At 37.1% G+C, this 24,964-nt stretch overlaps 1 protein-coding gene across 1 annotated transcript in view; it reads left to right on the top strand.

The window, feature by feature from the left end:
• The window catches only part of LRP1B (LDL receptor related protein 1B), a gene marked incomplete at its 5' end in the record, with an annotated part of 587,496 nt that overhangs the window by 211,353 nt on the left and 351,179 nt on the right, over positions 1-24,964 (top strand). Inside the window, 1 exon segment of the mRNA XM_080399306.1 lies at positions 22,217-22,379. Within this exon segment, the coding sequence (XP_080255432.1) occupies positions 22,217-22,379 (163 nt within the window).

The raw sequence follows: 24,964 nt of genomic DNA, 5'->3' as shown, positions 1-24,964 counted from the left end.
AAGTTATGAAAATGGCAGTGCAATAGAAGAAGAAATGTAAAATATTTCCTTTTCTTTGACAAAGTACTGCTACATGGAGTTTGAAAATGATTTTTTCCTACTGGGAAACTATTAACAGTGAGTAAAAGAGACACATGCTTATCAAGTTTGCTTTCAACTGTCACAGGTATGTTGGTTCTTGAAAAAACCAAAATATTTACTGACTTGCTGGAAATAAATGTATGTCCTCTTTTGCATTTAAAAGAACTAAACTCACCATACAGATTTAGTCTTGGCATTGCAGCATTATTTCTCAATCAATTTTTTAAATTGTGGAACATTGATACCTTCTGAAGGAGGTGTTCATCCACTTACACATTGCAGAACAGACTGCAAAATCATATCCCATCACAAAAATTATAAAAAAAAAAAAAAAAAAAAAAAAAAAAAAGGAAGTTTTCTTCAGCTTTAACAGAAGAGATCTCCACAGATCAGCTTATAAACCACAGCACTGAGGAATGCAATGGTGGTGTCAATAACAGGGTTCTAAAAACTCCAGATTGGAACAAAAGATTGCACATAAGACACTGAAAAATCCTTTTAAGGAGAGATGGGTGACAAGGAATAGCTCTGAATGGACTGCAAATTCTCTGACCATCCAGTTAAGGAACATTCAAATCACAAATTTAATGATAACTCTTAAGGGTGCCTGTCAAAGTGATCAATTCCTCATAGAGATTGTGCTTTAGACTATTGAGATAGCTGTTGTTAAATTTGGACATTTCTGCAGAGTAAGGGGCCGAGGGGGCATGTTTAATGTATTTTCATAATTATACATTTACTAGAATAGAAAATGAAATTTAAAAAATAAATTAAAGAAATAAATAGGCTTTGGGTTTCTCTTTTTCTTTTCCCACCCCCACCATTTATTGTGACTATTCTACTTGTAAGGACCTCTCTTATCATAGATGTAAAGTGTAGAGTATAGTTGAGTTTAGTTATCTTTCTGCGTTCTTATTTTCTTCAGTTTATTTGTTTGTTTGTTTGTTTTTTTTAATGTTATATTTTAGTTACTTTTTGATACTTTAGTCATTTAAGAGCCCTAAATTTCTTGGAGGTATAGTATTTGATCATGCTTTTTTAATTCACTCTGTTATTGATATTTTATTTTCTTTTCCTTTTAGTAAGAAAAATCAAATTAACTGCAGTCCTTAGCAAAACTGGTTTTGTATTGAACAGTATGTGTGTCGGTTCTGGCACTTACCTTCATCATCACGGTGGACTTTAGCGCTATATTTTGTAGTTCACCAGTTCTCTCCCACGTTCCTCTCCCTCTGTTCTTGGCAGGCACGTGAAGGGAATTGGTAATCCCTGTGGTGTTCAGATCTGCATTACCACATCTGTTTGCAAAATTAAGGCTGTATGATGGGTTTGAAATGAATACAGTGCCTGGAATTAATGAGCTAATAATTTTTCATAGCGCTAGTACACATCAACCTGTGGTCTCTAATATTTTTCTGAAACCTCAAGTCTTCTTTAAATTAAGATTCGAAATTCCCAAGGACATGAATTGACTACAGATGCTTGTTCCAACTTCTTGTTTAGTTTTGATTTGGGAAATAGTATTTGGAGACTTAAAGAACTGTTGCTTGGGGTCAGGTTTAGAGCTCTGCCTGACAATATCTAGCAGATTCAGCTGCGATGGTGTTTTTCTCAGGCACACACATCCACAGATGCTTTTCTTGGGTTGCAGCAGCAGAGCAGTGGTAATCCCCATGGTCTGGGCGTACCTTCTCAGAGGGACAAGTAGTGCAAAATCGGCTTTTGTCCCACGCCTGCTCACAGCTCTGCAATGAATGATCTCAGCAGACCAGTTCACTGGGGCTTTTGAGGCATGAGACAGCACAGACAACATCCTGCTCCTTATGGGAATAATAACTTCCCAATGTTCAACCAGAACTCATATGTTGCAGATTTTTTGGTTAGCTTTTTCCACCAGTACTTACTGCAGAAATTATCCACCTGATTAATGTTGTCTCTCTCAGACATGTATTTGGATTTATGCCTGCAAGGGCATGAAAGGAGTCTTGTGTTACTGTATCTACTACATGTTTCTGCACATGTGTGTAGGTCACTTTGTGGCTACTGCAAAATTTTTATTTTTACATTTGTCCTTTTCTTCCCTCCACTTCATGTTACCCATCAGGTGACTTCTGTTATTTCTCTTCATCGTGCAGCATTACTTCTGATAGGGCAAATTAACTCATTTTAACTCTTTGTCAAGAATTTCAGCCTAAGCGTTTTCATGTCTTAACTGCGTTCTCTGGCAGCTCAAGCCAAATCAATGGTCATGCCCATGCAGTTATTCACATATAAAATGGAAGGTCTGTTCTTTATAGGAAACATTTTTGGGGGGTGTTGTAAGAAGAAAGAGGATATTCCTAAAAGGGGGGGAAAGAAAAAAACAAAGTGTTCTTATCTATCTTTCTGGAAATTGGATTTATTTCTTTTTTTTTAATCCCAGTCTCCTAATTTGTTATTTTTGTTGCTGGAAGAAAACATTTTACCTGCATATGACACAAAAAGTGGTGGAGAAGTCAGTTACACAAAGTGATTGTAACTGCTGTAAGTGGACTTATTCAAAGTGTTTGTTTTAGTGAAGACAAATAAGTCTCTTAGTATGAAACAAAAAATATAGCTCATATTGTAAGACAAAAGACTACATTTAGGAAAGCAGGGAATATGACAGTTACATAAGTACTAGCTCCAGGTAGCAAGCATAAGCTTTGGATTCATAGAAGAAAAGAAGTTACTGTCCTTTCGTATCTAGTATTCTCCCTCAAAAGACAGTCCAATGTGACTTCTTTTTGGTGTGTATGTGTCCCACACGGATACAATCAGATTCCTCTGAAGAGCAGTCTTACCTTGCTTTGCAACTGTACCTTACTCTGCGTAAGGGTAAAGACGGTGGAGAGGCCGAGAATGGGCTGCAACTCCAGCGATGGCATTCCTTGTGCTTAGCTTTTGAGCTAGTTTCAGGCTTGTAAAGATTTATTACATCATGGATAGAGGTTTTTTTATAAGTTTATCTTTTTAAATAATGATAGGTTTCTGCAGACATGGTAATATCAGCACAGGCATTCTTGTCTTAGCCAAGGGCAGGCATTGGCATGTTGTTTCATCTTTCTTTTTAAGACATAGAAGTTTTTGGAAGAGAAGCTGGAGAATTTCCTCTTGGAAAGATTTATGCACCGTGTCGTAGCCAAACAGGCTTTCAGAGAAGATTTTCCTATAAGGGAAGCTTTTGCAACCACTGTCCATAATAACGGGCCTGTTCCTTGACGCTTTACATGAGCTCACAGACCAGTTCCAGTTAGTACAGCAAGACTTTCAGGAGCAATTATTTATGTCAAGTGCTACCTGTAGGACCAAAGTAGCAAAAATTCTTCTTAATGTCATAAATGTATCAAATCTCTCACAATTTTTGGCCCTTCCAAAGCCATGTTGTGCAATGTTTTACCAATGCTTTTGTGTGTTTGGGGTGGGGGGGATTGGGCAGCAAGAGCAGCATCTTCTTGAAGACAGAGTATCCTTCCTCATTTTAGTAGGCATTTTGCATTTTCATCATTACAAGTGCTAAGCACCCTACATGCTCTCCAAACAAGCACCAGGCAGCACCGTCTAGGGTTTACCCAATATTTTTCCTGCAGAATATAACAAAATCTCATCTGGGATAATGCTTCAGAGCATGGTATTTTCTGCTTGACTGATAGTTGATTCAGGTTTTCTTGGCATTCAGTTATCACAGCACACAGTACAAATCCTGCAGTACCTGTGTTTAGCTTTGCCACCTTGTGGTGTTTTATACTTCCAGGCAGTCAATCATACCTCGCCTTGGAAGGCACACAGGCTTTTCTGTTGGCAGATGTGCTTGTACGGGACTGATCTGGATGGAAAGAAACATCTTGCTTCTTCCATACTAATTCAGTTTTCCTCTCGCTGTCTTCCCTAGCCTGCCTTACCACAGCACAGGGGAAGAGTCACTCCAAGGTTGGAAACAGGTGATGGGCATGGAGGGTTGGTAGTCTGCGGTGTAAAGAAGTATTCACCTCTATTGTTTGTGGAACGCAGAACCTTCTACTTGCACTTGTGGTCACAAGCCAAAGCTGGCTTTTTGACTTTCCCTCTGTTTGGATGGGGTTGCTGTAAAGAGCATCAGAGGGGGAGCCCAGATGATCTGAGTAGGATCCAACAGTGTCTCTTTGGTTATATTCCTGTTTTCTTCCTTGGTTTTGGTCCCCCAAATTCGGTCTTCCCTAATTCCCCCCAGCTCACCCCCCCCAACAAGAAACACTTCCTAGCAGTGATTATCCACAGCTACTAGTGCTGTGTTCAGAATAGCTGCAGTCATTTGCCTTGGCACTGGTGAGGCTCAATCACTGAAGGAAACACCAAGTGCTAGAGATGGTGCTTCTGTCAGCAACCTGCCTGTGAAGTTCTGTGAATATTCATGAGAAATCAAAGCAAAGTCTGGCTTCTCAGGAGGAGGACAACTGTGAAGATCTGGGGGGAGATGTTTATTCTCGAGCTTGTCTCCAGACGGGCAGTATAAGCTGCCGTATCATTGTAGAATGTGATGTTTCTTTTTCTCCTATGATAGCCCATGCTCACAGACCTCCTAGAAGATGAACAGAACTGAGAAGGCTTCATGTCAAAGGCCATTTACACCTCACATGGTGCTTTAGTAATGTTCAGAGCATCTGATACAGTAATGGGAGCCAGAATGCAATGTGAGTACCCTGAAGAAATACCACAGCATACCTGTCCTGTATATAGCACCACTTGGCACTCCCTAGGGTCCTGGCTGCTCTTACATTGCTGTTATTGCATTTCTGGGAAGACTGGACAAATTCAGTTTCGGGGATAGAGACCTTTCACTACTTGTCCAAAGGAGTTTTTTTTTTGGGGGGGGGGGGGGTTGGTTTGGTTTTTTTTGTTTTGTTTGTTGTTGTTTTTTGTTTTTTGTTTTTTTTTTTTTTAGTGAAAAAATCTCATTAAGAGCTCTAAACTGGGCCATCAGTTATTATACAAAACTAGGATACTTTTCTCATGTTTTTAATGTTTATTCTGCGTGAATTTCCCATCTCCTTTTACTGTCCACTCAGTCTCCTGAGGTCTTGCACCTCTTCAAAACCAACCCTTTCTCTTTACTGTTCTGGAAACTTTTATTTTTATTGCTGGACTTTTTCACCTTGTTATTCATGATGTCTTCCAGGTGAGTTGTGAATGTTATCTCACACAGGTTCTAGCACAGACCACTGCTGTGGAACTTGGTGATGCTTATCAGGGAAACAGGTTTGGCCCCCTTCTTATGTAGTTACATGGTGGATCCAGCAGTGGCACATGTGTGTCATGGTTTAACCCCAGCCGGCAACTAAATACCACACAGCTGCTTGCTACACTGCTCCCCTGTTGGCATGGGGGCGGGAATCACAAAAATGGGGTAAAACCTGTGGTTTAGGAACAACTTCAACTTAATAATTGAAATAAAATATAATGGTAATAATTATGACGATGATGATAATAATAGTAATAATGATGGTGATGGTGATGTAACGCAAAGGTAGACCACAAAAAGAGAGAAATAAAAGTCTAGACATACAAGTGATGCACAACACAATTGCTCACCACCCACTGACCAATGCCCAGCCAGTCCCTGAGCAGCTATCGGTGGCCCCTATCCAACTGCCCCCCATTTATATATACTGAGCTTGATTTTCTGTGATATGGAATATCCTTCTGGCTAGTTTAGCTCCACTGCCCTGGCTCTGCTCCCTCCTGGCTTCTTGTGCACCTCCTCATGGGAAACTTGACCTAGGGTAAGGACCACTTAGCAACAACTAACACATCAGTGTGTTACCAGCTTTATTCTCATAATAAACACAGCACCGTACCAGCTACTAGGAAGAAAATGAACTCTATGCCATCCAAAACCAGAACAAGATGCTTGAGGAAAACTCTAAACCACTTAAACTACTTAATTTTCTTGTTTGCTGTGTAAGATGTGTAAAACTACACATCTTTCCTGTGATGTGTAAGGCTACATCTTTCATGAGTCTCCCCTCATTTCTTCCTCGGTGTCTTGAAATTTTCATACATTTCCATGTTTACATTTTGGTTTACTTTCCATGTGCTTTTAGCTATTTCCCTTCAGAGCAGCCACAAGTCCAAATCTTTAGCTTGTTGTCCGTAGTCCGTGGCCTGATAATGTAAATGCTTTCTTTGCATCATGTTACCATTTGTCCATACTTCCATTCTTCATTTTTGTGTGCCTGGACTCATAGAACTTTTGATCCAGTATTTGATACAGTCTTAATGAGGTGCTTTCCTGGTACAGTATGAACTTTTATTTAGTGTAGGAAACAATGCTGTCTTACAATTGTCCTTTATATACAGTTTGTCTGTCCCCTGTAATGACAGGAGTCCTTCGGATACTTAGGCCTGTACAGAAATGTCCTTTTATCAGTGTGCTCCTGCCTTTAGCTTCTGGGTAGTCTTTTCTGGTTGCTGGTTATAAAGCCTTTTGTATGATCAAGAGGTTTACTAGAAGAATAAGAGTACTTCATATCTTTCCATTCAAGCTTTCTGTGCCAACAAGCACAATCAGTTGGATCTTGTCCTTTGACTGTGGCGGGTCAAATCCAGTATCTTTTAATGAATAGTATTCATATATTCATCTGTATATATCTCGATGCTTGTTGGTGTTTGCACAAAAAATTAAGATATGATCTGTATGTCAGAGATCCTAAGACAGAATAGCATCTATTAGGAGCTTCTACATGTTAGTTTGGAAGGCTCTGTCTGCTTTTGGTGATTATTTTGGATACAGTCCTTCCAATTTGACTTGGGGATTGTGCTACCGGCTTGATTAGTGTCCCTGTAACATTGCACTACGTTGTTTTGAGGCACAAGCTTCCACAGCAGATGCCCCAAATTGGTGGCATTTCCCTCAAAAGTTATATTACTTGTGTTTCATCCTTTCTGACACGGGATCTACTTATTAACTGTATGTTAATTGCCATGAGTGGATTTTTTCAGTAATTCAAAGATACAATACTGTCTTCAAGCTTTGTTACTTAGCCAGTTTCCACAACTAATCTCTCATTGACATCTCTCAAAACTCTTCTGCTCTTAGTGAAGCTGACGTGCTATTTTCTTTTTATATACTTTTTGGTAGTCATGACCTGGGCAGTTAGTTCTCACACTGGTTATAGAATAGAAAATGTCTTCTCTCAATGGTATTTCTTGGTGCATATTTTGGATTGCTTCCCCCCTGCCCCTTCTCTAAACTCCTATGCTCTGCCTGGGGCAGTGTCCTGAATTTTGTCTCTGCAAAGCCTGCGCCTTTCCATGTCATATTTTCTCAGTGCTGAATTGTCAGATTCCCTTCTCCCTGATTTGTCAGCTTCCTAGCTGACCATTTTTGGCCTTCCATCTTAATTAGCTTCATTACTGTCCTAACAGTGGGACATGACTGTTACTTTTGTGTCTGCCTTACATCCCACCCTCTCCTTGGCAGAAAAGCTAATGCACCAGGGAGGAAATCCAAGAGCCAGCAAGCGTCTCCCACAGTGGCAGAAGTATTCTGTAAATAAAACCTGGACATTGTGTCGTTGTATCAGTAACCATGTAGATTTATCTTTATCAAGCATAATGCTGAGGGACTTGTTCCTCTCCTTCAAAATGAATTATTATACTGCTGGCAGAACAGAAATATTTGTATTTTGTTAACAAGGTTTTGAAGATTGAATAAAGTAAGTGTGGGGAATATAAAGATCTAATGTATAGATAGCTAGGTTGCTGCAAATATAACATGCACAATTTTGTGGTGAATATTTTATAAACACATTTATATCCTCAGATACAAGAATAATGAAATATCAGTAAAAAAACCCCAAAACCCACAAGTATTTTTTTTTCTTTTTGCCTGAAATGTGGACTTACATTATGTATGTTTTAAGGGATTAGACACACATTTTCCCCTAAGTCTTTGACATCTGTATGCACCATGTTGCCATCACTTTGTTTTTTACTTGGTAGACACTGAACCTTTTTTTGTAATATAATTTTCACAAAAATTAACCTTGTTGTCCTTCTGTAAATCCACTGTGGACTTCACTAATGGGCAAATATCCAGGAAGACACAGAAATTTGCCTAGCCCAGCCTTCTCAGAGATCAGGAAAGATGCTTATTCGTTCTTCTGATTCCAACACTGGTCCATTAGGGTTTTTTGTCTGTCTGCTGAAACCAGAAGGTCTTTTTTTTTTTTTTTTTCAACTTAAACTTCTACCCTTTCCTAATCCCATGCAGGATCTAAGCAACTGTCTAGCTACAGCTATTGTTAAAAGTCCTCTATTGTTTGTGCTACAGCTTTCAGGCTCTTGACACGTCCTTAGTATGCACAGAGTGTGTCTTCTGCCTATCTTCTAATGAGGATGTATATAGGAGATATATAGGAGACATATAATTGTAACCTGCCTGTTTCAGTAAAGTTGGTTATGAACTTGATGCTTCAGGTGGCACACACTCTTAGAAACTCTCTTCAATAGCAGTAAAATATCTGATTAATATTTTAGTATTAGATACCATCAACTAATTATATATGTAGGAACTTTTTTTCATTTTCTACTGGCACTTTATTATTTTATTTATAAATTTCACATTTTTAATGATATAATTAGTGGGTTTGTTCTTCAGTTTAAATATTTCGTTATAAATTAATGTCACATAGTTTGCTCTAATTAGACTAATTGACAGGAAATTTCCCACGTATTTTCAGATATTACTTTGTTAATGCAAATAGTTCATTCAGACTTCATTAAAAAAACCCACTAAAGTCAACTGAAGTCTAGAAACCTTTCTTTTTACGTAATGCACTTCGGATCAGGTCATTAAAATTAGTTCTTCTGCCTCCTAAAGACTTCTCTTGAGACACAGGTCATAGAATGCAAGTTGTACCAGCCTTGCAATGAAATTAAAAAAGAAAAGTCTGTGGCTTCTTCAAAAGTACTTTTATCTTTATAGGAAAGAAAGGGACATAAGGAAAACTGGAAACCCAAAATATTGTTTGTCTAACATCATAACTGATACCATATTTTGATAGCAAAAATTAATTGATTGAGCAATTACAGACCAAAATCCATCCCAGATAGATTTATCCAGTAGCTAAAAACATAGGGAAACAGTATGTTTTCAGCTAAAATCTGGAGAAGTTCTATGAATGCTCTGTGCCGTACCTGCTGCATACTGAGCTCCGTCTCCAGATGATTAGGGAGGTGACCGACAGGGAGCTGGCACAACCCCTGGTAGTATTTGCAGGGGCTTCATCACATGTACTATGACTTTGCCCTTCTATATCAGATGCATAGTAATACCAAAAATACCTTTCTGCTGTACGTTTTGGGAAGGAGCAGGAATTAAAAAAAATCTGCCTACATATCTTATGCAATGAAATGAGTATTAGTATAAAAACAATGATTGTGAGTTGTGATCTAGCTGGTGGCCTCTACTGACTGTGCTTTGCAACTCATACTTTGATGTGATGCTTTCATACAGGGAAAAGAGTTAATAAAGATCTTACTTTTCATAAGTGAATAAGAAATTGCATTAATCCCAGTAAATCTGAAATCAGAAGTTACATATCAGATAATATAAAAACCCAGTTGCAGCATCTTTGACACTGCTTTGTCACTGAAGCTGTATCGCTTCAGGCTCTTGGCTGGTCTGTTTTCTATGCTCTCTGTAGCCTGGGTATTTCTGTGCTATACTATAGTTTATGATGGAGACAAACCAAAGAGTTTGTATGTGGTAGAGTAAAATAAAGAGTTTGCTCTTTACTTAGCACTTTATCAGGAGCTCTTACATAAAGAAGAATTGCATGTTTGCAAAAGTTGTTAAAACTGTGATTATTATTTACACTGTGGTGGACATGACAAATTAAAACCACCATCTAATTTGGGGGTTTAATGTATGGTTGGCTTTTTTGTGTTTTTAACTTCTTTGCACAACAGAAGCAATGACTAGCTTAAAACCTGTTATCTCCAGTTCATAGAAATATTTTTATCTTCTCAATCCACAAAATGTACGTTGTGGATTGCTACTTAGAATGAAGTATATTTGATTTACAACTTTTCTTTGACTTTTAGCTTTGGAGTAGAATTTGAAATGCTGAAAACCATGTCAGCATTATGAAATAAAATGGAAGAACAGATCCTGTCCCTCCCACTGTTTGTCAGTTAGGTTGGAGAAAATAAAATCTTGGTTTTGCTTTATATTTTTTAATGGGAGTTTTAATGAAGCAAATTTTCTGAAAATTAAAAATTACATGTAAAAAATCTTTTAAGTGGAGTAAACACTTTTGCTAAAGTCAGGATTAATCTGTATCAATTTCTTAGTCCTGGAAAGAAGCAGTTTAATCATTGTAAAGTAATGAAATGGGAAGAGAACAGAATCTGTGGAGGGGTTGGTATGTTTGCGCAAAGCTGAAGCCCTGTGTTTTATCAACATGTCACAAAACAGCTGCAGTTTGATATGTTCACTTAGGCATTCACAATGACAGTTCTGAGGCTGCTGATAAAGTTTGGGTAGTCTTTGCATGTGTAATTGTGTAAAATCTCTGTCACACTATATAAGCAAAAATAATGAGCTGATTGAGGAGTGTGTGAGGATACCTGCCACAAATGGCAGTTCCAGCGACTCTCCCTCATTTGGCATGGTTATACTAGCTTACATGTCATTTCTTGCTATTTTACTAAAGTATATAATGCCATTTTTTAATATGAGGGAGTATTTTATATTTCTACATAAGGAGATAAATATAATGTATTTTAAAAGTTCGGTGCTCTTTCTCTTGTAGTTACGCATATAGTGAAAACATCTATTTTCATTTTATAACTCTTTGGAGGATATATTGGTTAGTCATTGAGTCTGTTCAAGTAAATACTCATAGCCACTGTATCAGCATCAGAAATGAACCCATTGGGAAAAGGCAGCTCAAGTTAGATGAATTAGTGGGAAAACATGTATTTTACAACAGTCAGTGAATGTGCTGTAATCCATGTTCTGTGTCTTCCAACATAATTGGTTACGGTATGAGTTTTTGGAGTTTTTCCTTTGGCAAACATATATTGGGACAGACAATTATTCTTTTATGAAGTAGATGAAGCAAAAACCTATTTCAAGATAGCTGTTGTGAAAATAATTTAAAATACACTGCTGTCAAATTATCTGGAGAGCCTGGTGCAAGGCAGAGCCAGCTGCTGGCTGGAAGGATGCCGGGCAAGGTGAAGGCAGAGCCTGGCCAGCGCCCAGTGCTGTACTCCTGCTCGCCCTTAAACACAGAGAGCATTAGCAACATGTGTCTTGCTGCCTTCATTGCAGAAGGGATTTAACATTAGGGTAGGCCAAAAATACTACTAAAAGAAGACAAGAGCATGCCTTGCAGAGGGGATCCGGAGGAGGTACACAACGTATACTCATGTCTCTCCTCTGTGTTTCATTGCAAGTGTTGGGACAAATTGTTTTCACCGTTTACATGAAAGGAGGAGAGCTTTAGGAAGAAAGGCAATGTGCTGGTAGTCAGGAGACCACTGTTTTCCCCAAGACTTACAGCATGACATTTAGCAAGTAATCTTGTCTTTTCCCCTCTAAATGTAAAATGAGGATAACAGTATTTCCATGTGGCATAGGGATGCTGTGAGGTTTAAAAATTGAAATGCTAAAATGATAGGGGATGCACAAGGTAAGAGTAGTTAGCACAAAGTACACAAGGCTTCTGTGGTTGAGAAGAAGTGGGATTATGGCCTCATATCTCTCTAAAGTGGGTAGTTTTGGAAAGGGCTCAAAGCTTTCTGAAAGCAAAGTTCAAGTTCTGTAAATATAAGAACCTTGAGTTTGAGTCATATTACTGGAAACAACAGCTACTTCAGCGGTTTAAGAGACTTTTAAATGGAATTTATGTAGTATTCCATTTTAAGGTAACACTCAGGTAAACCAATAGTGGGATCCCAGCACTACAGTTGTCACAGCACTCTCCAAACTACCAAGCTGCAACAAGGTCTTTTACCATCTCATACCAACACACTCTTCGTGCCAGTCCCTCTGCTGCCTTCTCCTCATCTCCCCTCATCCAGGGTCCACTCTCTCTTCTCTTGCTGCTTCCTCCTCGGCTGCTCTCTCTCTTCCTTGGCTGCCCAACCCCTTACCAGAACCAGCCCCAGCTGCACCTGATCTACATCAGCCAACCCGCTGCCCCTGAAGCCAGCCCACAGCAGTGTATTATCAATGCTAATTAACCCAGCTTCATCCCTCTACATATAGTGATGATGATACAAATAAAGAAAAAAAAGAAAAAAAACCAGTGGCCTGATGTCTGGTAAAAACAGATAGGAAAATAGTTAATTCATAATGCTAAACACACTTTTTGTTTTGGTTTGTTTTTTTCCTTGCATTACTGGAGATAAATTAGCAAGGAAAAAGAAAAAACTTTTCTTTTTTTTTAATTACATCAACAATCCCATTATTTTAGGTCTTTATTTATTTATAAATATTTATAAATATTAGCAATTCTTTAGGGAAGTTGTCTGATTTGTTGGTCAAATCACGGTTAATCATTGTCCTCAAAGGTTACTATTTTGATATTGAAAAGATGTAGTAAATGGATGAAGACAAGGACAAATACGAATAAAGGGAGGATGAGGTGATGACTGCATGAGAATGCATTTGTTATAGTTGGTGGGCAGTCAGTGTTCACAGGCATCTTGTTTGTTTTGCTCAAACTATATTATGAAGCAGGTGAAATCAGTGGGTGCTGCATGGTGGTTTTGAGTATTTTGCACAAGTACAAGCATGCTGATGGCATCAGATGGTGACTGATTCTTCTGTTAGAGGGAGAGAAAAGGAGGAGGAAAACATCTTAACACCCTTTGATATAAGAAACAATTTATTTTTTCCTTTCCTTATTCACTCAAAAAAGAGGCTATCTCATCTATTAAGGTACATGATGTGGGTTTGTTTCAGTATTTGCTAAGATGCAGGTTATATTTTTTATAATTGTAGATATTTTAAAAATTCCTACCTTTCTTGAAGTCATAATTCTCAAGCATGATTTAAATTTTATTCTGTATGCAGATTTTAATTATAATATAAACGAGGTCTGTAATAAAATTTATTTTAGCAAAAAATTTTTTGAAAGCATAATGTCTTCTTCTAATATGTTTGAGGTGAAGATAAAGACTTTTGTGCACAATGTGAATATGTCTATATATCAGCATTAAATAATCTATGGTCAGTTTTACCTTCTGATTAAAATTAAATGTAATAGTGCCCTTTGGGGAAAACAAACAGATTAATTTATAGCAGGAGGTAACATCATGTACTGCATATTCATATTGTCTAGACCTTATATTGCTAATAGCAACTGCAGTTGCCTCAAAATGAAATTATCCTACAAAGCTAGAACGTCTGTTTTACCTGCAGGAAATGTACAGCGTACTCCAGATCCTGTGAACTGGATCTGTTGTCTGATGAATGTTACCTTCTACTAAAAATTCACAATGCAAGTTTCCTTTGTTCCGAACCCTTTCTTTAAGAGCTGATGAAATTTATTTACATCTACATTATCCCTCCAAAAGTGATCCTTAAAGCACCATCGCCTACCACTGCTATTAAACTGTTCAAACTTTCTCCGGCAGTCTTTTCCCTTAAATATTTTGTATTGCTAAAGTAAGTCCAGATTTTATTGACATATCTTTAAAATTGTAATACTCTACTGCTTAGCGTCTTTATGTGAAAATGTTTAAGTGACCTTTATGTTTTGTGTGACAATGGTTTATGAAGTTCATAATCCGTGCAGCAGGCAGTCTGAGGAAGGTGGAAGGTTGTACACTTTTGCCTTTGATGGAAGTCGGTTCAACAAGGCAAGTGTTGGAGCCTAATGCAGCCACGTCGTTTTCCCTGCAGCAGTTCTTAGTCCACATGCTTGATGGGATGCCTATTGCGGCTGAATTATGCTTTAATTTTAACAGTGGATGACTTAACTGCTTTGAAGTAAATAACTGGGTTTGATTTACAGTCTCAGCAGATTTATAAGAAGCTTTTGAATGTGCAGTTGTTGGTTTTTTTTTTTTTAAAAAAAAGACACTGTTATAGCTATGTACCTCTATAAATCTGTCTTTATTGTTCAGCGTGTATGCAGGCTACTGGGACCCCATTACAAGTTTACAATCACTGGGCAATGTGTTTGAAACTCAGTAATGCAGAAATTAGAAACGTTATGGTCTTCAACTATTCTGACGTGAGATTGATGTCAGAAAAATTGTTCCTTATAAAAATCTTAACACTCAGGATTAAAAGATAGGGCCATTCATAAAGCCCTTATTTCGGTTTTTTCACTTTTTCCTTACTCGTTTAATCTGTTGGCATCACAGCCAGCTCAGTGACTCAAGACCCAGTAATAGAAAATTTCACTCATTTTACACATTCCAGAAACTTGATGCATTCTGTGGTAGAACTGTTCTGTAACATGAGTAAAAGAAGAAATACGCTAAAGAATTTAGGACCAGGCTTTGCTACCCTGCTTTAAAATTCCTAGCAAAGGCACCCCAGCATACCCGGGGTCCACCATCATCACATTTCCTCTGAAAGCTCTGCAAACAGAGGGATTTGCTAGAAGAGCAAGATGTGTTTTTTTTTTTTTTTTAATTGCTATTTTTCTGTAGATCCCAGGGTTCCCAGTGGGAGGAAGAAGCCTATCATTAAACCTGAATTTCTCTTCCAGTACCTGCTCGACGTTCAAGCTCAGCCAACATACTATATAGCATGTTTGTCATTAACACTCTGTTACCCAGCTTCCATCCGTAGTAACGTGTCTCGTAGCAGCCTAAGGAATTAACCCATCAAAAACCTTAAAACATCTAGGTGGTGTAAAAACTGAAGTGTAGAAGAGGACTGTAGTGGGGCAAGGTGTGGGTAGGACAGGGCCACCAGCCAGGCTGTTTCTGTTTTGAGCTGAGCGGCAAACGGACACAGCTGTACTGCTTCAGGTGCCCCCAAGCTGGCTGGCTTCTGTGGCCATATCTTGTCACCACTGCCCTGACACTCATAGGTGTGAGGACTAGAAGGGATTTTGTAGGCCAGGCTCTCTCACAGTCTTCATGGAGGCCTTTGAAAGGTATGGAACTGCTAATTTTAAAAACTCCTAAATTATGCAAAGTTGCAGGCGTTGGATCTTTTCTTGGTAAGTCAGCTACATCAGTCAAAGAAAAGAGAAATGCCCATATGGAATAAGTGCCTAAATGTGTTCTCTGCGTAGTTGGAAGCTGGATGCCTGAGTGACTGGATATGACTACGTCTCTGAGAGAGACTAGGTGTCTTCGTGAGTGATCACGATGCTTTCATTAAGTATTCATAATATTTATATTAGGTTCATATTTTTGAAAACTGTTCAGCTTGGGGAAACTGTTGTTGTCTAAATGTTCACATTTATAGGGTTTTTTTTTTAACCAATATCTTCTAGTATCCTGTAGGGTTGGAATAATACCAACTGTATTTTCTACATTAACCCAATTTATTAAACTTTAAATTACATTAGTCAGCAAACAAGGAAAGGCTTTCTTTTCTTTTGAGAAACTTGAAGTCTGGGTGCTTTAAACTGCTTATTTAAATTCAGTATCTTTAAGGTTTTGCATTGTACTCTTTACAAATAGTATATGAGAAGGCTGATTTATTTCAAAGGAATTAGATATTTGAGGATGACTCATTTGAAAAAAATAGATGGATATTTTTCATTTGATTTTTCATTTTTTAACATATGTTATAATCACTAAGGACATGGCTGTTAAAAGTTTAGACACCAGTGTGCCTAAGTTATTAAATGGTGACATTTTTAATAAAAGTCATATTTTGTAAATGACATTGCAGACATAATTATGGCAAAGTGCTGTCAGTATAAGGGGCACAGAAAAATCTATGCCAGTCTAACTTTCCCAAGCCACAGTGTCAGTAGGAGGTAGTCTGGGCTGCTAATTAGGAACGTGACTCTCAGAAGGGAGGCACAGCAAAGCCAGTGCTGCTGCAAGATTTCACCGCCTGTCATTTATGTATATTTTAACTATTGTTTACCTGGTCGCACCATTACTGGCTATTTTAAAAAAAGAAAGTCTTGCTGCTGTTTTTCTTGTTATTCAAAACTTGTCTTTTTACTCAGGTGGAAAAAAAAAAAAGCCAATCTGCAACTTGCTTGCTACTGTTCTTTAGAATAAAATTTGTTTGTTCCTTTATAAATCCATCCCTTTTTTTTTTTATTATTTTATTTTTTTCCCCCTAATAGATAGTAAATGAAACTAAGCAAGTCAAGCCATGCCTGGCACTTCTATTATTTTGCTACTCTGCACAGTTCATAAAGCCTCACCTGCTAAAATATCAAATTTCAGTTAAAAAAATTGAAGCACCTTTCTAGTTGTGGATGTATAGCGGTTAGTATAATGCATATATGTGGGAAAAAATAGACCCTGAGGACTAAAAAAGGAAATGGCAAAATGTCTCAAAACATGTTGTCCCATTTTACTTTTTTTTTAATGTTATCTTGTTTTTCATGATTTTGGCTTCCAGATTAATCTTTTTTCTTCTTCTTCTTTTTTTTTTTTTTTTTTTTTTACCTTCGTTTCTGTCTCACCTCTTTTGGCTCAGTGGGAAGCAGGAGAATCTTCATTAGTCAAAATACGGGGAAACAAACTCTTTGTTTCTCCGGGCTGGTTTATGAAAGCGAGCCCTGGAGGCAAACAGTTACTGACATAACAGGTTGTAGAGTAAGCGGGTGTGAACATGCCTGGGAGATCTGCAGATCTGTTGTCCAGGCCTTTGGGGAAAGGGGGACCAGAAGGTGACTCTTTCTGGCACGAGGCACTTGAGCAGCACCACCCTTGCACTCCAATATTGCACTACCGTTGGGGACTGTGCTGACATCTTCCGTGTGTTAGGATGCTCATTAACAGAAATGCTAAGCTCCTGAAAGTTTTATTACAACCATCCTCTCTTGCTTCTCCGACACATTTATTCCCCTAGCATATGGCCAGCCATCCCAACAAGTGTTGCACAATCCTCAAAACCACCGTGCTTGTATAAAAGAATAAATTAAACCAGTGACTCTTAGCAGACCTGGCTATCTGTGACAACATCGAGCTGTTCTATGCAAAGTGGAAAGATTTCCGAAAAATAAGCACTTGATGCGTTGGTGCAGTAAAGGTATCAGACACTTCCCTCTCCCAGCTGTGGCTTGAGCTTGCACTAACAGGGAGTCAGGGGACTGCTCACCCTTGCTCTTTTGCTGAAGATAGAACCGCCGCTTTTTAAACTGCTTCCCCTTCTCTCATCTCCCTCAAGCAAACCCAGAACACAGCATGAAATACCCGTATGGAAGTTTGGATGTTACATTCATCCAGAAGAGATGTATGTGGGTTATGGAAGAAAATTTAGTTCCTTACAATTTTTATTTATTTTTTTTAAGCTTTTTGGGTAAATCAAAAGATTTCTTCCTTTAAGATCAACTTTTGGGGAAAAAAAAAGTGACAAATATAAAGGTTATTTTTAAGCACTTTCCTATATATACGTTTGTTTTTTTTTAAATGCCAGCAAGAAATCCATAATGAAATTATACATACATACATACATGAATGTATAAATGTACAAAACCATGCCCAAAGAGAAAGAACAAATCATGGTGGTAACTTCCCATAGTAACTGTCATTAAAAATGTTAAACCTGGAGTCTTGAGTAGGTTTCCAAGTTCCTTTAGGCACTCCTTATTGCAGTCATTTGCAGAGCAATAAAGTTTTTAAGTGTATAAGGCACAGAAGCTAACTTCTTTCCCTTAAAATACAGTTTGTCTCTCTCTTCTGTTATTGACCAGAAACATACTGAAGGTGCAATGAGCATTTTTTATTCTTATTATATTTCATCCACCCAGTTCAGTGAGTACTTTCTTAAAAAGACTCCCAACTCCAACTCCTATGAGTTCCTCAAAGCAGTGTGATTAGATCGTTTCTCACATTAAAAACACAGGATGCTTTTACTGAAGTGCATCGATGGAGAAAACTGACTAATTTTTCCTTTTCCAGTCTTTCTTCAAAATCTGGAAAAAAAAATGCTGAATCTTTGGTTGTAACAGTAGCTCAAGTACAAAAATATGGCACTGCTTTTCTCTCTGTTCTGTTAACTGAACTGTTGTGCAAGTCTTGGTTTGGAATTGAAATACATGTAGTAAAGCATACAGTACAAGGTATATGTTTGAAATATAAGTGAAAGAAGAGAATCATTCAGCGTGGCTAAGATTTTCACAAACTATATTTTGGCCATAAAACATACATTTCCAGTACCCTTTGAGGATTTAGCCACCCTCATATAAAATTACTATTTTCTCTAAAGATATAATAATATTTGTGTGTTAAGAAAAATAGAAAAAGTATACTTCTAGACACGCTTTTGCTAGTACCCATGGTCTAGATAATGTCGTTAAGTAGAGTAAAATTTAGACTATATGATGTCTTAACCATTCTTTATGAAGTTCTTAAGAGGAAATCATAGTTTTTAGAAAGTAATAAAGGAAGGATGATCACATTTGGCAGAAATGCTCCAAGGAGAGTGTTATTAATATAGGGAAAACCCTCAAAGGTATATACAAGATTGCTCAGAATAAATATGTATGTTTTCAGGAGGAGATGTTTCTTTTCAGAGACTGCTGAAACTGTGTGAATGAAAGAATAAAAGATTAATTAATTTAAAGATGTGAGTGAACTAGACATCTGTACATACTGGGTTTTAATATATGAGTGCAGAAATAGGCATTAAATGAATTAGTAACTTCTTGAGTACAAGAGGTTATAAATATTTTAAAAGTCCCCAGTGCAACCAAAACCTTATCTCTGTGGTATACAGTGAATTTTACTTGTGTGATAACAGGAGAGCGATTCAAAGCAGCTTATTGCGTAGCTGCTAGCAAAACCTTAAAGATTAAAAGTTTGATTCATAAAAACTGTTATCTGCTCGCTACATGGATTTTTCATGTAGAGTATAATTTTATGGGGGACTGTACGTGGACAATTCTTTACAAACTCCTTCTCTTGTGAGAAATTGGATGTGTGGAATTCGCCACAGAGCGCACAGTACAATGAAGACAAAACCCAAACCAGATCCATCAGTGGTATCTACAATATGCAGCATATTTGTAACTTTAAAATGCAGATGCCACTGTGCATTGACCTCCAAGGTTAATAAGTAGATTACAGTTACGTACTGCCCCGGCAGGTCTGGTTTTTAGAGAAGTGTTCTTTGCTTAGTGGGAGATCTGTCCTCCATTTTGTGGAGCAGACTTCGGAAGAAAAATGTGAATTAATGAGCCACTTTTTCAGGAAACTTATGATGAAGTCTTTAAGCATAGCATGCTTTGTAATGCAGAGCTTTTCAAGAACTGCAGCTGTAATGAGCCTAAGTCTCCCAAATGGTCTGTGCTGCTGGTACCTCCAGCCCCTCTCAAAGACAACCTGCTGGGGAAGGGAAATCAAGTAAATAGGTGTTAAGAGCTACCAATGCTTTTTGAAGTCTTTGACACAAAGGTTGTGGTGTGAAGTTGCTTCTGGATGTCTCACTTTCCTGGATTGCTGAGCAACCTCAGCTTTAACCATTTGATGAAAATGGTTATCCCTAATATGACCTTCAATTAATTATCCTTGTTTTCCATATTGGAAACCTGTTTAGTGCCATTTCCTGTGATATGTTAATGAATAACAAAGGAAAGAATAGAGCCAACATTGTATAAATGTGAGTATTGTTACCGTAACAGATCTAATAATCTGTGTGCGACATGCCTTTCAGGTATATGTCAGATTTATGTAAACAGTTATTTTTCCTACCTGTTAAGAAGAAAAGTGTACCGTCCTCCAGCGGGCTGATACTTAATCTGTTCCTTTCCATGCACTTCCCAATGCATAGCGATCTTCCAGAGCTCTCATGGCAGGAATTTAATTACTAATTTTATTTCTACAAATATTTACAATTGATTCCCTTTTTGTAACTTTTCATCCTTTATAAATAGTACTTTCAGAAATGCTTGTTACATGGAAGCCTATCTTCAATTTCCAAAACTCTCATTGAATCAGTGAGCCATAAGCCTTTAATTCCATTAATCCAACTTCTGGAAACAGAAAGCAAACATATTGAAAATACTTTTACCTGTTACTGATTTCCAGAGGGACACAGTTTTTTGCTGACCTTTTGAAACACATGTCCGGTATTTTATTTGGACAGGGAAAAACTTTTCCTTCCTATTGTCTAAAATATATTAGTGCTCATGTACATCTCATGGTGCATTTGAACATTGGCCTCCTCTGGGGGCTGGATACTGGACTAAATGGAGCATCTTTTTATTTAGGCTTAGCATATCTTTGTAGTAGGAGCTTTCAGAGGGGAAGAGGCATAATACCTGCTTTGAATTAAAAGGAAAATGAATAGCGGAAGGGGAGAAATCTGAGATAGGAGAGACAGCACTGAACTGTATAATGGGATGGCTGAGATGGAATACAGCTGGTAGCTCTTCTTGATATTTTCTTGAGAAAATCTTGTTTATGTTACTTGGACTTTGAAGGTCAATGCATGAGTCTCCATGTCTCTTTAAGTACTTAGCAAATGCATGATTCCTAAGCCATCAGATATTGATAATTTATTTTTTTTTTTTCCCCTGAAACAAGTTCACTTTGTATTCTCCAGTGCCTCATGTATGTGATGGTAGCAACAGTTTCTTGGAGTGTTGAAAAAAATTTCTAAATATTCAACTTCAGAAGGATGACAGAAATATAGAAAACTGACAGTAACCAAAAAAAAAAAAACCAACCCCAAAACCCAACTACGGTGTTAATTGGTATTTTATCACATCTGGCTTCTCTCATCATGAAAGAATTGAGACTTATGTTAGAAGTATTTTGAAATCACTGCATTATAATGAATATATATGTGAAAATATAAACTCACTATTATTTAAAATTTAAAACATTGGACAGGAAACATTGTTTTAGTAATTGATTTATTCTTAATTTAAGAATAACTAGTTCTGTCTTACAGGGTTTTATCAATATAGTGCTGTAAACAAGAATAAAAAGTAAAGAAATCCTAGTTAATTGAATTTGATAAATTTATCTTCTTTGAGCTTCATTATACTTTTGCTTACACTAACAGTAAGATTATGTATGGACAGGTAGGTTGACTTAGAAGAAAAATGCAGGATTCAGAAGACATTAACAAAAAGTAGTTCCAGGATCCCACAAGAAAAAAGAACTACTTGTTTTAAAACAGTTATGTTAGATATTTGTGGAGCAATCCTTGCCTCCCAAGAAAGAAAATTCTCAGCATTGCTGTCAAGGAATGTCTCTCCATAAGTATTACACAGACATTTAACTTAATGCTCCTTATTGTGGCAGTTGAATCAGAAATCTGGCTTCATCAAGGTTTCCCAGAACGACAAAAAAAAGTTATTTAAATGAAAACAGATCCTTGTACACACATCTGCTGTTCCACTCAGTGGTTTTGGACATGCATATCTACCCACAGTTTCTTTGAATTTCCGTGAAGTATTCATTACCTGGGTTTAGTCCCCTTTAAACATAATTAATAAACTCCTTTATCAGTGTAGCATCCCTGTGCTGTAACAGACATCCTAGGACATGACCTTCAGAACTTGAATGGTTTCAGATGCTGCCTTTCCTCTGCAACCTGCTGCCACCAGCATTTTGGACCCTTTTCATAATGCAACATCATTCAGCGATGTTCATTCTGAATATACCATAAAAAACTTTGCAATGACAAGCTTTAAAATATTTCAGTTAACAAGAAGTGTATCTTTCATGCCTGTGAAGTTGCAATCAGATTTTTGAAGTTAAAATGAAAATTATCTCTGCAACCAATATTTCTGTGTTGAGAATTGGGTTCCTTATTATATACTATGTAATGCCTGTAAAAGCAGATGAAGCTGTTTAACTGAGTAGAGCACCTGTCTGGTGAAGCAGCTAGCAGTTTTGTTACTTGCATTACAACTGCACTTCTGAGATTTTTTTTGTTTGTTTGTGTGTTTTTTGTGGGTTTTTTTTTTGTTGTTGGTTTGTTTTTTTTTTTTTTGTTTTTTTTTTTTGTCAGATGTACACCAAATAGCAATTGACTGGATCACTGGAAATTTTTACTTTGTGGATCACGTCAGTGACAGGATCTTTGCTTGCAACCAGAACGGATCAGTGTGCGTTACCCTCATTGAGCTGGATCTTAACAACCCTAAGGCCATAGCTGTTGATCCAACATCAGGGTAAGATTACTTATCTGCATTAGAATTTATTTTAGAAGATGCATGTTTGTGTGTGACTGCATACAGTATATCTATTTCATTCAGGTGTTTTAAAAACTTCTTTTGGTGCTGTATTGAGCTACTTGAATAGTTGCTATAACGAAACAGTAACATGTAATGAACTTGTAGCAAGTAGTTAACACTATTAATTGCAATATGTGCCTTGTAACTTCTCAAAATGGAACAGTTATACAATGTTATACCTACTATACATGAGATTTTCTTTTGCTCCTGTTTTACTGTAAATTGTGTTTCTAAATTGAGTATGTGGAAAAGGAACTTTTGAGACTTTTTATACTCTACCCTGTCAGCTGCAGAAATATTACAAATAGCTTTAACAAATGTAAATACATGAAAAAGTGGAATATTAACATGAAAAGAGAATTTACTCTGCTTTAGAGGATCAGCTACTATGGTAAATTTACATTGTATTTGCATTTTCTCTTCGATGGAAACATTCAGCATCACTTGGTAATAAAGACTTTCTTAAAGAATACAGGTTACTAAAAGCCTTGCATTCTGGAACGGCCACCAGCTGGGAAAAGTTTTTCATTGTATGATGAAGTAAGATCATAACTGAATAGGAATAGGATTAGGATAAAGCTATTTTCAAAACTAAGTTTTGGTGAGGATTTTAGAACAGGGTTTTCGTCTTGTTTTTATTAGTCTGTAAGTAGTTTAGACTGAAATGCCTGGTGGAATATGTCCTAAACTGCCATAAACCCCTTCTCAATAAATACAAAAATATTTACTGTAGAACAGCTTGTCATCCATATGTGGACTTTTGTCACTCTTTATTTAAAGCCTGATTGATTATTAAGATGCGTTAGCACAATTACTTTAATTCTGACAAGAACAGCTTGCTTATAAACTTTACAAAGAAGTTTTATAATGTAATTCTTGAATATAGCTGTATTTCTATCTGTAGCAGATGGTGAGCTTGACTTCATCTGACTGTGGAGTTGTTATAAAAGAAAAATAAAAATTCATATATAAATTGATTTTCTGCAAGTTCTGATCTGAAAGAACTTGAAGCTTTCAAATTTGCCAGCAGCAGCTTTTTTTCTGTAAGTTTACTTGTATTTTCTTTGCTGGATTTACTAGGTGAATCCAAAGCTTGTCATTAGCTAATTTTATCTGTCAGGGATGTAAGAACTGTGTCCAGCCCTTTGGTTCTGTGAGGAGGGGTGGAATGGCAAAAGACAGACTGTTGTTGCTTCGTTTGTTATCTGCTAGCCACAAACCCTTTTCATTCAGCTCTTTGCCTTAGCAAAGACCAGAAATGATTATAATATTTCACCGTGCGTTTCTTTATACAGCAATACCCATTTATTTCATGATGGAAACATTGGGTGGGTATTTTTCTCTGAAGAGGTTTTGCATTTCAGGTGTTATTTCTTTACTGTTGTTATTGGCAGTGTTATTAATTATCTGACATACACTGTTTTGTTAATTGGGTATCTAATATGCTTTTATACTGATAAGCCCCAGCTTAATATATTCTTTTTGTTTGTGGCTTGGTTTTGGTACATGCAAACAGGTAATCATTCTGGCTACTTAACAATGTTTTATTCCCTTTTTTTGCTTTCTTTTCACTTCTCATGCTGATAATAGTTGAGACATATTTCTGTGTTGAATTATTATCATGTTATTGCTGTCTAGGTAACTTGCTGGGTTTATTTTATTTAAAGAATCATAGAAACATCCATCCTAAAAAAAATGTTGCTGGTTGAGCACTTTATGAGTGAGCTGCATCCAAGTGTGAGTGCAATAGCTTCTTAAGGCAGTTATGTTTATACACTCTAAACATGTGTTTATAAATTACATTTAGTTTTTTTTTTTTTTTTTTTTTTTTAATTTAAATATGAAGCCCAGGCTGTTCTGGGAGGTTTTCTCTCTGTAAGATTTACATATTAAGGTATTAAATGTAAATACATTGTAAGGTATGCTCTGTAACATGGATTGCTGCCGTGGCATGTTAATTGGCCCTACCATTCTTCTGCAAGCAGAAGGCACACATGCACAGGGAAGACCATTTCCTATACTAAGGAACTCGGAGCTTGATCACAAGCCTTTATGTCTGTTAAACTCCTGTAGATAAACTGTGTAGTAGGACAGGGTCAAGCGCTGCTCTTCTTGCACGTTCTCACCTATGCTGTAATGCATTTAGTTGTTTCATGAACCAGAAGTTCTGCATTTATCATTAAAAGAACTAAAGCACCCATGGAAGATTTCTTAATTCTGAACAGATCCTCTCACTGCACTCAGGAATATATTTCGAGTGTGACCAATTTTACACTCCTGTGCCTGCAAACTTTGTTAGATACTTAGTAGTGATGTTTTTATGTATTCTTCTATGAGCTTACAATGCAGCTTGAGCTACTAAGCTTATTTCGTATCATAAAATGAAAGAAGGAACTTTTGTTATTCTTCTGAACCTGACTTTAAGTTGAGAGAAGAAAGATTCTACTACTCAAAAAGCTGGTGAATGAACAAGTTGGTTATGTTACTAATGTAGGCATGTTTCTTTTAGGATTTCAGCACTT

This window comes from Falco punctatus (genome assembly GCF_963210335.1).
Source record: "Falco punctatus genome assembly, chromosome: 8".
NCBI lineage: Eukaryota > Metazoa > Chordata > Aves > Falconiformes > Falconidae > Falco > Falco punctatus.
Note: the sequence above shows the minus strand (reverse complement) of the source record. Positions and strands in the feature narration are given on the sequence as shown.